General features: G+C 48.5%; 1 protein-coding gene across 2 annotated transcripts; it reads left to right on the forward strand.

Annotated features, from left to right (window-relative positions):
* Positions 1 to 11: 11 nt before the first annotated feature.
* Positions 12 to 14340, forward strand: CUEDC2 (CUE domain containing 2). Of its 2 annotated transcripts, none has more exons than XM_009322400.1 (10): positions 12 to 52; positions 972 to 1203; positions 6671 to 6764; positions 7863 to 8006; positions 8327 to 8388; positions 9842 to 9975; positions 11114 to 11284; positions 11638 to 11699; positions 13353 to 13413; positions 13806 to 14340. In XM_009322400.1, the coding sequence occupies exons 3-10, from the start codon at positions 6691 to 6693 to the stop codon at positions 13950 to 13952; spliced, it is 855 nt and encodes a 284-aa protein (XP_009320675.1). In that variant the 5' UTR covers positions 12 to 52; positions 972 to 1203; positions 6671 to 6690; the 3' UTR covers positions 13953 to 14340. The 2 variants fall into 2 exon arrangements, with proteins under 2 accessions (XP_009320675.1, XP_009320674.1); XM_009322399.1 differs by having other exon boundaries at positions 972 to 1100.
* Positions 14341 to 15261: the final 921 nt, after the last annotated feature.

Here is a 15261-nt window from a genome sequence, read left to right on the forward strand (position 1 = left end):
CCCGGGCGTTTGGCTTAATGCCTGGGTCCGCGGCGCGGGGACGCGCCGGCAGGTGCGGGGAGCCGGCTGCTGCCCGGGGAGAGGGACCGGGACCGGGACCGGGACCGGGGCGTGCCTGCAGGCCGAGGGCTGGGGGATGTAACCGCACGGCCGTCTGCGGTGTGAGCAAACGTGATTTGCAAGTGGCGTGGAAATTCAGCCGCCGTGAGGGGCGCAGAGGGGGGCATGGTGCGGAGGTGGGGCTCGGTCTGCTCACAGAGTTTGTTTCGGGCTCTCCGTTGCCAAATCCTCTCCAGCCCCCCCGAGACAGTTGTTGTCCGCTGGCGAGGGGGAACAGCCGCAGCGAAAACGAATAACGCCCCGAAGTTCCTCAGCTGATAGTTGGGGTCTAGGGTTCTAGCTCGAGATAAACACCGGCTGCTTACCCAGCGTGGGGCTTCGTGCTGCCTTGGCCCTGGCGATGTTCCTGCAGTTTTTTTGGTTTTCTTTTTTTCCAATTTTCTTCCAGAAAAGACGGTTGGACTCGATGATCTTGGAGGTCTCTTCCAACCTTAATGATTCTATGATGTGCCGCCAGCGCGGGGGAGCGGCAGCAGGGGAACCCAGCGCTCGCTTTCTGGCCCATCTCATTAAAGCCACCAGAAGCAAGTTCTGCTTCACGGTGGCGACGAGGCCACCGGCGCTTTTGGAATACGTCGGTGATGTTCACAGGCCGCTGCAGGCCTTGCCACAGAAATTGTAAATGTTGAAAAACTTCCCAACGTGGCAGTGAATTCGAAGGCTGACAAATACACTGGTCTCACATCCAAGTTAGCCTTTCACATAGCACATTGTATTGCAAAGAATAAAGCTGTACCCTTTGTGTTAGGGGAAACGGTCACAAGTGACATAAGGCGTAAAGACACCAGTATACAGAAAGCGATTCTGCTGTGCTCCCGCTCCAGCTAATTCAGCTTTCCTTTCCCGTAAAGGACTCCTTCGTTCATGGTTTGGGCCAGGCAGTCATAGGATGGACCGTCGACTCTTCTGCGGGCACTGAAGTGACTTCGTAAACACCGGCCGTGCGCCGAGGTCCTCACACAGGCAATACTTCTGCTCGGGTAAGGGCTCCCTGTCAGCAGAGCACCACCCAAGTGCAGCCGTCCAGCGTAGATCTGTGGGGAGGGAAGAGTCTGGCCACTGGCACTACTATCTTCTATTACTGTAATTTGGTGGGACCAAGTTATTAACAAAAGCCTTGTTTTAATGTTAGAGCATTAAGCAGTTAATTGTGTTAACGTGCACAATGACCTCAGCCTGCTTTCCTATAGCAACCACACCGTGAAAGTCCTTTCAGGGACTTCTTTAGCAAGCAAAACAAAAAATGGGAGCACTGAAATTACGTCTGTAAGGTGTTACTCAGCCTGGAAAGTTTTCTTCTAAGCCAGCAAAGTTTCAGGAGGTAAAGTAGTTCAGTGGAATACAGCCACAGCTCGCTCCCTGTCCTGCAGGTCTGGCTTTTGAGAGATTTCCTCTGAGGCTGTATGTCACAGGCTACGCTGAGAGCTCCTTATAGCCCAGGGAGCCGCGGTTCCCCAAGCACCGGCACACGCACGCACGCACAGAGCTGCATGAGACGTGCTCTGTGCTTTCTCGTAACAAGTTTCCAGAGAGAGCACAGTGAACCATCCCTGTCCCGTTACTTAAATTCACTTAAGAATAATTACTGAAACTTGAGCTAAAGGAACCTTCTCAAGGTGTTTTAGTCAATCCCTCAGCCAGATCAGATTTACCTAAACTTCCTCTAACCTGTTCTGAAAAACATCCAAGGCGTACAACAGCCATCTCCTTCCACTTGCAGAAACCTCAAGTAATTGGTAAATTTATGATCTCATAAAAGTTGATATACATCCGAATGGCAGTTCCTCTTAGCTCAGAAACATTTTCCTGAATTGCTCTCCTCAAGTCTGTCTTGTTAATATAAAGTCCAAGGCACAATCAATCATTCCCGTCCCATCACATTGACCCTTTGAGAATGATTACTGAAATTTGAGTTGAAAGAGCCGTCGTAAATGATCTAGCCGTATGCAAACATTTCAGATTTTCACCCTTTTTTTTTTAAGGAAGGCAGATTCATATGAATTGTACAAAAAGAAGCCAACTTTTCTTGAATATAGCATAAGTAGATGTTTCAGACACCACAAGGATAATGGTACTTCTAGAGGGGTATTATTTCTGCAGCTGTTTAAAAAAACAAAGATTGACACGAACACTTTAGGAAGGAAACTGCAAGGGTGATGGAGATTACTAGGTTCTCAAGACAGACAGTAGGGTGGCAAACTCTCTGGAGCTGCTGGCCAAAGTATCCAGTACAGAAAATGAGTAATTTTCACATTCACATTTTGAGAACTGATACCACTTTTCCCTGCCTGAGGTGAGGAAATACGTATGCCATGCGATATTATGTAGATCAAGTAAGCACTCCTGATATTTCAAACTAAGCCTGTCTTAATGAGATGACACACAGTGCTCCACTGCTCACTCTTTAATAATAAACCCCGGTGTTTAAAGACTGTCTGAAAAGTGACAGGCATTTCCAAGGGTTGAAGGTCTCTTTTTCTGGCAGTGCAAAACTGTGAGGCTCTAGCTGAGGGCAGAGCAATAGGAATACCAATTCTTGACCATATGTTTTAAAAAATAGATTCTGTGCAATGTGTTAAGCAGAGCCCACATTATAATGACAAGAAATGCAGAAGGACTTTCATAGATGTGTTTGAATCAGCTGACAACTACTGAAGTGATCTTAAAATCCACGTTGCAATTAAGGCTGGAAGTTTAAAACGATGGTAACACCTTTTCAGTAAAATTGAGCTCTCAGGAGAGTGATTTCTCCTGCCTTTGGGTTTTAGATCATTCCGTGCATTATAAATCACTCCTCCGCAAAACTGTGCACATAGGATAAGCCCTTCTAGTAAATCTCCCCCTTAACTATTGCAGGTCACCACTAGAAAAAATTGGCATTTGGAGGTATAATGCATAAGGTGTTTTGGTGTCCTGAGTTATGTAATTCTAAATTTGGCTGGGGAGGAATATGCAGCAACATCAGTTTATTCCTTGAAGAACCCATTTTAAAATGTTTGTACGTAGGTTTTTAATCAGCTCCTTCTATTTCAAGAAAATACCCAGCAAATTTGAAAGGCCGGAGGACCTTCAGGACTTGTCTTCCACAAGCCTCGTTCGGCCAAGACTGATTGTGCACTACAGATCCCCCAGATGTTTTGTAAGGCCTGTTTACCAGGGAATAAAATCTCTCGCCCACGGCAGTAAATGGTCAAATGCAAGTGCTTTTGTCTCTCTTGGTGCCTCTGGTTTTATAGGACCGGGATGGGTTCTTCAGGTGAAAGGGCGATGGCTGACCGTTGAAGAAATACTTGATCACCTAGCTGCTCTCTGTCCTTCAGTGGAAGACTGTGCTTTTGTCATTTAAAGGGTTTCCTTTCTTCAAAGGCAGGCTAAAGGTGGCAGCTTGCCTTCTCTGGATGTAAACCTTAAATCCGACTGTGCTGGTGGATGGATTTGTCTGAGATGCCAGAGAGAATTTATACCCAATGGTTAAAACCTGCTGCCTTCTTTCCTCTCATAGACACAAGGAAATAGCTTTTGTTCAGATACAGCATGGTAACTCCACGGGAAAACACCTGAATATTTTCAAACACTTCACACCAGCATTTCTTGTGGTTGTCAGAGGTTGGGGAATGGATTCAAGACCAGTTAGTGACTGGCCGTAGCTACGATACTCCTGTTGCTGAATTATTTTTTTTCTGTGTTTCTCTTGTCCCAGTCTGACACTTGCCTGCAAGTGCCTTTGATTAAGGAGATGAGTGACTTTGCCTGTTCTATTGATCAGAATAAATTACCGGCAGCTAATTTATGGACCTCACAAAAGTGCCTTTGACATGGTGAATTGTGCTCTGTTGTTCAGGTAATTGGGTTGTCAGGAAACGTTATTGGTTACTATACAGTTATCTCATAGAATATTGGCCTGTTTCATGGAAATGGACAAAATCTGTTAAGACTTCCAGTTCCCAGGATGTCATGAAGACTGAGTAAGAAGGAAATAAGCATTCTTCTTGATAGCAGTGATTGTAGTAAGAACATTTCGACTGCTATATGTTGATTTCCCCTCCCCGATTTCTGTAAAAAAGAAAATTACTTTTCTTGTACTTGAAAGTTCAGGGGGCTTGGTGGTTGCCAGCATTGCAGATTCAGCTTAAAATGGGGGAAAACGTGCTGCTTAGGACAGTATTCTTGCCAACAGTGAGATTCAAAATCTTATAATTGGCTTTTTGATGTCTGAGGAGGATAGAACAAAGCTCATCTTTTTTTCTGGGTATGTTGCAAAGACGACAAAGATAAACTTGGTTCTGTCACACCACTAGAGAACACACAAAACATACAGAAACAACAAATGGGCAGCGGGAAGGTGTTTTTACATGTGGTTGTTTTTACAGACAGCTTCCACGCTTGCAGGCCATGACATCTGCAAAAGTGAGAAAAATGCAAACAAAGGATCCTTGTGAGGCTGAAAAATAAAAGGAGCTCAGGAGCTCACTTGGGGTGTTTGCTTGAAGAGCTCCTACCTGAAAAAGTTTGGACTCTTGTTTTCCTCTAATGCTGTGAAATGAGAATTTTCTAATTGAAATTACAGGAGGCAAAGAAATTTTTTAGCTTAAGACAGAAACAGCAAACAAATGATCCTTTCTGATGGTGCCTTCCCCTGGCTGTTTCTGCATGTGCTGTGTTTGAATACGTGTATGTTGGTCATACAGTGGTACAGCATTTCTAATTCCTTGTTCATTTCCCCAAGTGAGAGACACACGTTAAGAAGGTTTGTGTTCTTTTTTAGTTACCGGATCTAGATCAGTGGGAGGGTTGATACTAATAGTAGCTGCAGGAAAGTTTAGGTGATTAGATGGCTTTTGTGTTTGGCTTTGAACACAGTGAAAATTGGGGCAGTTCTTCTATACGAGTGTGTCTCACTGTTTGTGTCCCGCTGCTGTGAGGTTCTTTCTGTATTTGTCTCCCTGCTGCCCCAAGGGAATGGCACTGACACAGGGATTCCGTAAGGGATGGTCCTTCAGGTAGCAAAACCTGGATTTATTCAAAGCCCTGAAGAGCAGAAGAGCACAGACTGGGCCTATTTGATGGGGAATCACTGCAGGGAGATGCAGTGTGGGATGCCATATACCCAGCAGAGCACTTTTGCGGAAGCCTGTGTCACAGCTTTCTCCCTCAATATCGAGAGTCAAGTCAATAGAGCCTCAATGTGACCATAGCCAGAGGCTCCCCGAGCCAGCCACCAACAGAGGAGTGCATGTGTGCTCTTGGCACCTGCAATGGTGGCCAAGCGCAGCGCAGAGCTTGAACGGGCCCCAAGGCTGCAGATGGACCTGCCAACAGGCTGCTGGGCTTCGGTTCTCTCTAGGTCCTGCAAGAGCAGTGCTGAGTGCCGTGGGGTGTTTTTGTTTATATCCTGCTGGCTCTGGAAGTCTCATCTCAGGAAATGCCAAACCTTTTTGATTCCTATGGGAACATGGGAATCGTCTCTCAGCAACCCACACAACTGCTCCGCAAGGTCTGTGTCAAACAGACCTGATCAGGTCCTGGTGTGGTTGGAATGAGGGAGCTGCACTGGTGGCAGCATGATGACCTTTGGAAGCTCACTAGCTGATGACCACATCAGTTTGTCTATACACAGGGCTAGTTTCCTTTCTCAGGAAGAACTCAGTGCTTACACCAGGAGTTTGTCCACCCAGCAGCTTTGTAGACCCCAGTGGGAAGGAATGGTTAAGGAACGGCTTTTCTCCACCCCATTCAGTCCAGGCCCAGTACTGATAGCTGAAAGAGGGCTTGTGGGCAGCCCCCCTCTGCCATTCCTTCTGTAGGAACTCTGTGATTCTTAGAACTCCCCTGAGTTTTGGGTTATCAAGTGCCCCTTGTTGCAGCTGCGTCGTCTGCAGAATGGCTCATTTACCGAGCACAACAACAGGCTCCTGTTTGGGCAGGATTCCACTGGCAGTCCATGCCTGACCTGGAGACCTTTGATATTTTGGCTGGCAGACTAGCTGTCTGTGCCCTGCTTGGTATTTCCCTGTAAAATACGCTCTAGGTTGTCCTTTCTTTAGGAGACGTTACCCTTCCTCCCACTCCTTTTGAGTCCAAGCATCACTGCGAATGCTCTTAGCTGGAAAGTCCACCCCTTTCTGCAGTGAGCGTGCAAACCCACTACCCACTGCTTCCTCGCCGGACAGCACAGTGTTCCAGTTTAGGAGGTGTCTCTGAGGTCCTGCAGCTGGACACATCTGCATTTCCAGCTTTGCTTCCTGGAGGGGACATTTTAAATGTACCGTACAGCTGCATGCTGCCAGCATCAACACGAGCAGGAGATGCCCAAGAGGTTGGGCTGCTTTGGGCTGGTATTTCCAGTGGATCCTCAATCTGCTGCTTTTTGGTGATATCTTTGCCTGCTGTTACCAAGGGATGACAAGACACATTGGAGGACTTTATGAATTGTTCTGATGGGAAGAGCACACTTGCCTGTACCATACCTACCTTTTGATCTTGCTGATATTTTGATGTACTTCTTGCCTTTGAAATTACGTGGAGTTTTCCTTTTCCTCCTCTTTTTCAGAGAAAAAGGTTGAGAGAGACATGGAGCTTGAAAGAATCATTCGAGACACGCTGACATGCTTCATCCAGTCCCACATCCCTGCTGCAGACCTCAGGTATGTTGAGAGAGAATGATCCAATATCGTTGTTCTAGCCTGAACTCTGCATTCATTGTCCCTCTGCACATTATACTGAACTCCAAGTGGAGCTCTGTAGCTTTCCTGTGCTTTGTGTTGCTTTTCCTTAAGTCAGATCCGGGATGCAGGTAATTTGCACAGGCTCTGATGGGAACGCTTGAACAGCTATCGTTCAGCATTGCAATCTAGCAATGTCATTTCTTTGACGACCAAGATGATTAATTTCCTGTCCCGTAATACACATGAGAATATGGGATTCCCTTCATTCCACAGTGCTCCCAAAGGGCTTTCTGAGCAGCATAATGCTATGTCAGGGCTCTCCCTATTTTGAACTCTGCCTGCGTGCAGAGATACAGCCATCTTGAGGCTAGAACACAGCAGCTGGTATCCCAGACAGGGGCAGCAGTGACAACAAGCGTGGAGAGCAGCAAGCAGAGAACACTGAATCCCATAGGAATTGCAACTTGACAGAATATGATTTTGGACATGACATAATTTTTTGGACATGAGGAAAAATGTCTTTACTGAAAGAGTGGTTAAACATTGGAACAGGCTGCCCAGGGAAGTGGTTGAGTCACCATCCCTGGAGGTATTTAAAAGACGCGTAGATGAGGCACTTAGGGACATGGTTTAGTGGGCATGGTGGTGGTGGGTTGACGGTTGGACTCGATGATCTTAGAGGTCTTTTCCAACCTTAATGATTCTATGATGACCTCACCTGAAACACCAGTCAGCATAGAAAAGTCAGGGTTTGAGCACTTCGAATATTTTGGTTAGCTCAGCTGAAGCACCTACAGGAGCACAGCTTCTAGGCACACGCTGCAGCTTTCGTTCAGCGCTGCCCAGGAAGGAGGACAGCATGCAGTATTTTATCCGTAAATGCTTCTCACTCAACCACTGACCACCTGCTAACTGGCTTTACTGGTGGGATCTGCCCATAAGATACAGTCCACATAGGTCCTTCTGCTGCTCTATTAGAAAGACACAAGGTTAGGGAGAATGGGGATGGAGAGAAAGAGAGAGAAAAAATGCGCCTGTTGACCCTGCTGCCACGTCCTGTGTTCTCTCTGTCTCCAGTGGGATGGATGATGTTTTCTTCTCTTATATCACGGGTGTCCTGGAAGAGCTGGGCTCACCAGAGTCCTCTGAGGAGACCTTTGACATGGACACCTTTGTGGAAATGATGGAGGCGTATATTCCTGGTTTTGCAGAAATCCACAGGTATGTGAATGTTACTGCTTTGTATGTGTGTGCCATGCACTGGGGGACTGGACCCAAGCCCCTAAGTACCATAAATTCTTTTGTTCTACCTACTCGAAGAGGTATTAGTACCAAACCATTATGACTAAGTCAGGCTTTGCCTGAATACACAAATGCTAATCCCGGTATAGTTTGCAAGTAGGTCCTTGGCCATCTGAAATACCAGTTTATCTTATTGGGCTTCCCATCAAGCCTTGTCTTTCTAAAAAGAGGTAGCCAAGTAGGATAAGCTACTACTTTTATTCCTCACAGTAATTACACACAGCTTCTGTCTCTTGCAGTGGGGATGTTTGTGAAATGATGTTCTCCCTCTCAGAAAAGCTTGGTGAAGCTCGCAACAAAGGTGAGTTACACAGACCATTTCAGCACAAGAAAGTATATTCTGCACACGTTTTCAGTATTAGTGTTTGGAGTTGAGCAATGTCACAGGATAAAATACAATCTTGTTTGCTACTTTTAGGATCTCATAGGGTAGCCTGAATTGGTTGACAATGGTTTTTTGTAATGTTCAGTTGGGGTTTTTATATTAATACTTGGGAGGTTTGAGTCATATGGAATACTGTCCAAGACACTGGGATGAAAAACACTGGACCAGATTTCCAGATACCTCTGTTGAGATCAAATCCAGAGTAATAAGGAAGAAATAGCAGAGACAGGGCTGCTTGTTGAAGTTCTACTGTAGGTTAATTCTGAAAGTGAGGATTTCTGCCTGCCTCTGATAGCCATCTGCCTAAGCGACACTACCACTGGGCAGCCCATGTCAGGTGCATCATTAAATAGAGAATCCAGCTGATTATGTGTATCACTTCTAGACTTTGAGCATCCTCAAAGCTCACTTCCCATTCAGCCATGAACGCTGGCACATACGCAAAATTGGCAATGATGTGCTCTAGCCTGCACCATGCAGGACTGCAGAAGACCACACTATCCCAATGGCCCTTTCTAACCTCAGCATTCCCAGATCAGCTGGATTGCTATATTAATCAGCCCCAAAGGTACTTACCGCTAAAGAACAGATGGGTGAAGTGCCTGGATATCAAACCTTTCAGGACACACCAGTCTGGGGTTTGCTTGTCTAGCAACATCACTGCTGTCTTAACAGGAGCCAGAAGGCTACACAGCATAGAACAGGCAGTCCTGTCTTATCTTACTTGCTGCTTTCTTGAACTTGACAAAACCTACTGCTCTGGTCCCCTGCATCCTACCCTTTGAGGATCCTGATATAGCCAGAGAGTGGAAGGACAGCACCATCCCAGTTTCAGAGAGGACAGAACAGAAGTGAAATGATTCTTCTTACAGTGGCACAGAAAGAGCCTGTAAAGAGAGGTGCATCAGAGTAACCTGATCACAGGATGTGCTGGCTCACATACAGCCCGGGGACTACCAGAGTGTATTCCCAAATTTAAAATCAAAACCATGCCTTAGTTCAAAGTTAGAGCAAGCACCAGGGAATTCTTAGAAATGTAACAAAAATACCGTTAAGTATCCACAGCCAAAGCGCTAGCAAGAATTGACAGGTAGAACTGAATTCGCAAGCAGCCCATGCCCAGTAAGGCCTGGAAATGCAGCGCTTGGGCGCTCCAGCATGCGCTAGCACCGCCTTCCTGCAGGTCAGTGTGAGCAGAGCTGTAGCTGTCCTCGCTGAGGGCAGGGGGACCAGTAGTGCTTCCCAGTCTTGTCACTTAAGAAGGGATTTGCTTTGGCACACAATGCACTAGCAATCTAATGCCAACAGAAAGCACAGAGCTCTAGCCTTAGTGGGACTGTTCCTCAGAAGATATCACTATGTCTTTAAGAAAAACCTGGCCAAAAGGCTGTGGAAAGCAGGAGTGAAGGACCCTCTGGAGACCTGACCAAGGGCCAGGAGCCTGGAGCCGGAGCTTGCAACGGGGAAAGGCTGTGCACTCCAACAGACGGAGCCGGGGCCCAGGTATGAGCACCCCGCAGAGGAGCAGGAGCACTGGGGACAGTCACCCAGCACAAGGTTACCAGCACCACCCGAGGGCATTTTCTGGCTCTGGAAGGAACCACAGCATAGGCTGTGACACAGCATCACTGGTGTCTGTGATCTCCTCCATTGTGTGGCCTGAGCAAAACTGTCAGTAAGTGGAAAAAGAAAATTATGTGCTGACAGAAGAGTATGAGCCATCGCTCCAGCTCATCCTTTCCAGCCACTGGAAAGGATGAGCCAGAGCAATGGTTGAGAAAGCCTGTCCCAGTGCCCCTCGGAGATCCCACAGCAGCACCATGGGGATGCCTCTGCAGCACTAGACAGGCTCCAACCCGCTTCACCCTGGTCCCCTAGCCTCAGTCCACAGTTTGAGCTGGATCGCCATTTCTCTCCCCAGCTATCATGCAGCATCTGCATAGGAAGCAGTCATGTCTGGGTGTCAGTCCTGAAGACGCCAGTCCCACCCTCAGTGACCTTCTGTGCTGTGCACTTACTGAGCTATACAGCACTGAGTCATCGGCCCAGCGGTCCTGATCCTGCAGCACCATTCAGCATGACCCATGCTACAGGCATTGCAGCACCTGGCAGATCCCCCCACCTCCTTCCCCCACGCTCTGCTTGCTGTTTCTCCAGTACCGATCTCTTCCTGCTCTGCAGCTCAACCATTCTGTGTCCACAGCCTTCTAGCAAATGCTGCTGCTGCGCTTTCTTCTGATGTAGCCGCAGGTTTAGCAGTCCCTTCCCTTTCTGATCAAAGAACATATAACTTCACAAGGTGAGGGGGAGTTCAAGCACTCGTACCACAGTGTCCAGAAAGCTCACTCCTACGGAGACGCATAGCATGGCCACACAGATGAGCCAGTTCACAGCAGCCCTACTTCAAAGAAAGTTGAAATACAGGGGGAGGAGATTAAGGAAGAGTAATGCTTTTTCCTTGCAAAGGTACAATCCCCTGTTAGCTTCAGGAATGGTGTTTAGTCACGCTTGCAAGGAGAGTAAGCCTTCAGCTAAGGGCAAGCTGAATTTCCTGACTTAATGCAAAACCAGAGAGGCCCTTTTCAATAGCCTGCTCCTTACTACATCCCCAACCTACCTCTGTCTCTCTTGCTCCAACTAGGAAGGCGATGACTTGAAGGATGGGGTGGAGCTGCTACTGGAGATGTTCCCAGCCTGTACCGTGAGCCAGGCGGAGAAGGCACTCACCATGGCCTTGGGGAACTTGGAGGAGGCAGTGCAGTTAATTGTGGAGGAGAAGGTGGAAATTGGCCCAGCAGGTGCGAGTGTGAAGGTACTGTACTCTGAGCTGGGTGGCAGCGGGCCAAGGAGCAGGGCAGAGCTCGGGGACACACAGGTGTCCCAGCTGTCTGCTGCAAGCAGAAGCTTTGACCGCAGGAATTTTCTCTGCCAGTGAGCCAGGGGGATCACCCAGAGCAACAGCCCCTCTCCCTCCCTTGGCTCTCTGAATACAGGCTGTGCCCACAGCCGAGCCAGCACCCCAGTGGGGCTGTGGCTGGCACCCCCCTTCCCACAGGGGCTGGAGCACTGCTGCAGCAGCTGGGCTCACCAGGCTAGCGGGGGGCAGGGGGAAGCTGTACATCCCACGTGTTGTGCTACTCATGCACCCACCTTGTCTCCTCCCAGGAACTAGCACGGCCGCGCAGAGCGCCCAACCACGAGGAACTAAAACAGGTTATCCTACAGAAGTAAGTACCCAGGAGCAAAGAACCCCTTACTCTGCTCCCAGTAGAGGAGGCGGCGGCAGTTTGGGGAAGGTCAGAATGACAATGTGGTCTATAATGAACTTAGGGTGTACGATGCTTAGTAAGGATGCCGTGAAGCTGATCTGGGTATAGCTGAACACATCTAAGCACAAATATAATCATCAGGTGGGAAAAAATGGGTTTGGGTTTCTTTTAGAGCTCTGGCACAGAAACAGGCTACCTGCACCAGCTGGGTCACAGCGCTGGCTGGTGTGAGATTTCAGCCTCCTGCAGGTATAGCATAAATCACAGTACTGTCAGCTGAGGTCCCGGTTAAAGGTTCAAGGCACAAACATCATGCTGCAGCTCAGGTAACATGTGGTGACTTGTAGAACTACAGCAACTCATTCATTCTTCCATCCTTGGAGACAGTCCAAACAAGGCTAAAAGTATCTTTAAGAGACTGCCTGTACAGCAACACTGGGAAGATTAAACCTCAGTTGCTGAAGGTGTGAATTCAATGCGTTTAAAGAAACCTCTCTGAAGTCCCCCTATGGACTTCTTGGGAATGAAAGTGGCTTTAGATTGGTTTACCTTTATTCATTTCCAAAAGCATTTAATTCTCAATAGGAGAACCCACACTGTGGTTTCATCGATCTGCTTTAAGATCTCAGCTTTCATGAGTATCCTCCTGCGGGCATGCAAATTCCATGTGTCTATCCAGCCACATCTTTTCCACCACTTTACATCCTTCCCCAGTGACAAAATAAACAGCCGATGGGCTAGGGAAGATAAAGCAAGGCAGAATGGCATCCAGGCAAAATTAGCAATCCCTGTCCTTGCCCATCTCCTGTGCAGGCTTGTTTCGGAGTAACACGCAAGGGAACAAAAAAAAAGCACCAGCTGCTAGTTACGTTTCTGGGAACTTCACTTTAATGACATTTTGGCAACGTCCTGTACTTTAAACATCACTCAAGCACAGGTACAGAGAGCAGATCACCATAGCTGAAGATACACAGGAACAACTATACTAATTACTGAGGGAGCAGTCATGGTCAGCTGTGCTATCCACCTACTAAACCAGCACCAAAGTCTCAAGAGTAGTAACTCAGCAGTACAGCAAGCAAACGCTTGGGCCCTGATGTCTTGGTCACACAGGGAGTGAGGTGATGCTTTTATGAAGTTGCTTCCAGCACAGAGCTGTTTCGTAGTCAAGTAGTAGGTGGAGTGTGAAAGGAACACCATCTCTTCAGGGCAGAAGCAGCCAGCTTGGTCCTGTAACCTCACCTCTGTCTCCTTTGGCTGCTATCACCTGGGCTGGGAAGGAGCAAAGCTGCCCCAATGGCAGAGCACACCAGACCTCAGCATCTCAGCTCTGCAGGGACTATCGACATTCTCAACAGCCTGAGTTTTCAGTACCCTTCACATACAGCTAAGGCTACTACTCCAGGAGAATCCTGCTGGATTCTCACCACAAGGATGGCACGCTTCTTGCCCATTTCATCCACGGGGGAATGTTAAGTGCTCCTAGCTGCAATCTAGGCAAGTAGGACACATTGCACAGCCACAAACCAGCCAGGGGAGAAAGGACATAGGCTGTGAATAGCCCCAGGCAATGCACGTTACCGTGTTCACTAAATGCTTCTTGTGTTTCAGATACATGATGGTGGATAGTGCAGACGATCAGAAAACACATCGGCCAGCTCCACCCAAAGAGGTAAGAACAGTCCCACCTCACCAGCAGTTTGAATGTCCTTTGGCTACAAGGTTTAAAAATCAGGCTGCAAGTCCAAAATGCAAAGGGGCAGTCCCAAGGCAGGACTGTTCACAGAGCTGCTAGTCAGCAAAGAGGGAAGATCAGCTTAGCTAAGGTGCTGCAGGGTCTGTCAGTTCCTACCATTCCCGACTAGCATGGCTCCTGCTCCCCCCCGTCAGACAGCTTCCTTCCCAGTTTTGGCCAAGATTCCCAACACAAAGGATGGCTAAAGCAGCCCACCCCAGTCTTCCTGCACCTGCCCCCCAGAGCACAGCTCTCCTTCCGCTTGTCCCCTCCCTTTCCCTAGCAGTGTAGTTGTCCGTTCACTTCGTGTTAATGTCTTTCCTCTCCAGGCTCCCAAGAAGCTGATCCGCTATATTGATAACCAGGTGGTGAGTACAAAGGGAGAGAGGTACAAAGACATCAAGAAGCCTGAGAGCGAGGAGATGAAGAGAACCTACATCAGCCTCAAACCAGCCAGGAAGTACAAGTTCCACTGACAGCCAGGTCCTCCTGCTCTTCAGCCTCCACCTTGCTGGCCAGGCATGGCAGGATGGACATGGGGCACTAGGGATGAGGGGACTCTTCCACCTGTCACTAACTGGAACTAACCTGGGAGACAGGACACTGCTTTCAGCTTCCTCAACTAACCCGGTTGACAAGGAGGAGCCTTCCCTCCTTGTGTAGTTATCCCTCTGCCCCCAGGGGCGTACTGCCCAGGCCCTGGAGAGCCACTGCATTCTCAGCTGCTCCTTGCATGGGACATTTTTAGATCCAAGATGTGGCTTGTGCTTTTGCAGCAAGCTTTTTACAAGTCTGTGTGCACTGTTGCTTTAAATTGAGTGATAGTTGAGTTAATAAAGGTGATGTGAGTTGGTGTGTAGTTCAGCCAGAGCATGCACATGCTTTAAAGACACCGCCTCCAATCCCTCCTGGGGCCAAAGATAGGAGGAGCAGGGTCATCCTCTCTTCCCCTAATTACTCTCCATCACCTTCACCACAAGATGCAGCTGCTGTTTGGTTAACCACCCACAAGGGCTGAGGCTGAACTCCAGACCAGAGCTAGGCTCTCCCTGCCAACACAACCTGCAGCACTCCATAAACTCCAGCTGAGAGCATGGCCAGGGCTACTGCCATTTCTTAACCACCGTTGAGCACCAAAGCTCCAGCCACACAACATGGAGCAGGATATAGTAGCAGGCCTGGGCACTACTGAAATGTTAAGTCAGAAGCTGGAAGAAACAAATGGCAATGACCAACTGCTTTCAGTGACAGCACAGCTAGGTTTGGTGCTTTTCCATCAGTGAAACTGCAGTTAGGAAGGAGCATGTTCCCCCTGAAAACAACTCCTGCCTTGCACTAGCCTAAACTAGCGCCCATAGCCTGGACAGACACACTGCCTGCACCAGGGCCATGCCAGCCCTTGGGTGCCAGGCCAGACAGTGGCCGTGGGCTGGAGCTGGGCTCACTCTGCCCTCCTCCCAGAGGGGCCTGCCCTCTCCCAAGAGGAGGGCTGGGAGCTTTTCTCCTTTCTGTTCCAGCTGGCCTGGTTTGTTTCCAACAGCTCTGCTGGCATGCCCTGCACACCCACCCCAGGGGACAGTCCCCATCAAACACTCTCCTGCTCTCTGGACAGCTGCCACTTAGAGATTTAAAATACAACAAATAATAAATCCTATCTATTAGCTGGCCTGGCCAAGGCCTGTTTAGCACCATGGTGTTCCTGCAAGTCACTCGCTCTCTCCACGCCGCTGCAGAGGGAGTTACTTTCCCCAGAGGCACCAACAAAGCCCACTCATGAACACCCAG

Source organism: Pygoscelis adeliae, unplaced genomic scaffold (genome assembly GCF_000699105.1).
Source record: "Pygoscelis adeliae isolate BGI_AS28 unplaced genomic scaffold, ASM69910v1 Scaffold244, whole genome shotgun sequence".
Taxonomy (NCBI): domain Eukaryota; kingdom Metazoa; phylum Chordata; class Aves; order Sphenisciformes; family Spheniscidae; genus Pygoscelis; species Pygoscelis adeliae.

Bases quoted from the DNA above. Each gene is read 5' to 3' on its own strand.
- CUEDC2 (XM_009322400.1), top strand. From the start codon at position 6,691: ATGGAGCTTGAAAGAATCATTCGAGACACGCTGACATGCTTCATCCAG. The intron at 6,765-7,862 runs GTATGTTGAGAG...CTCTGTCTCCAG, and splicing joins ATCCCTGCTGCAGACCTCAG to TGGGATGGATGATGTTTTCT. The intron at 8,007-8,326 runs GTATGTGAATGT...TGTCTCTTGCAG, and splicing joins GGTTTTGCAGAAATCCACAG to TGGGGATGTTTGTGAAATGA.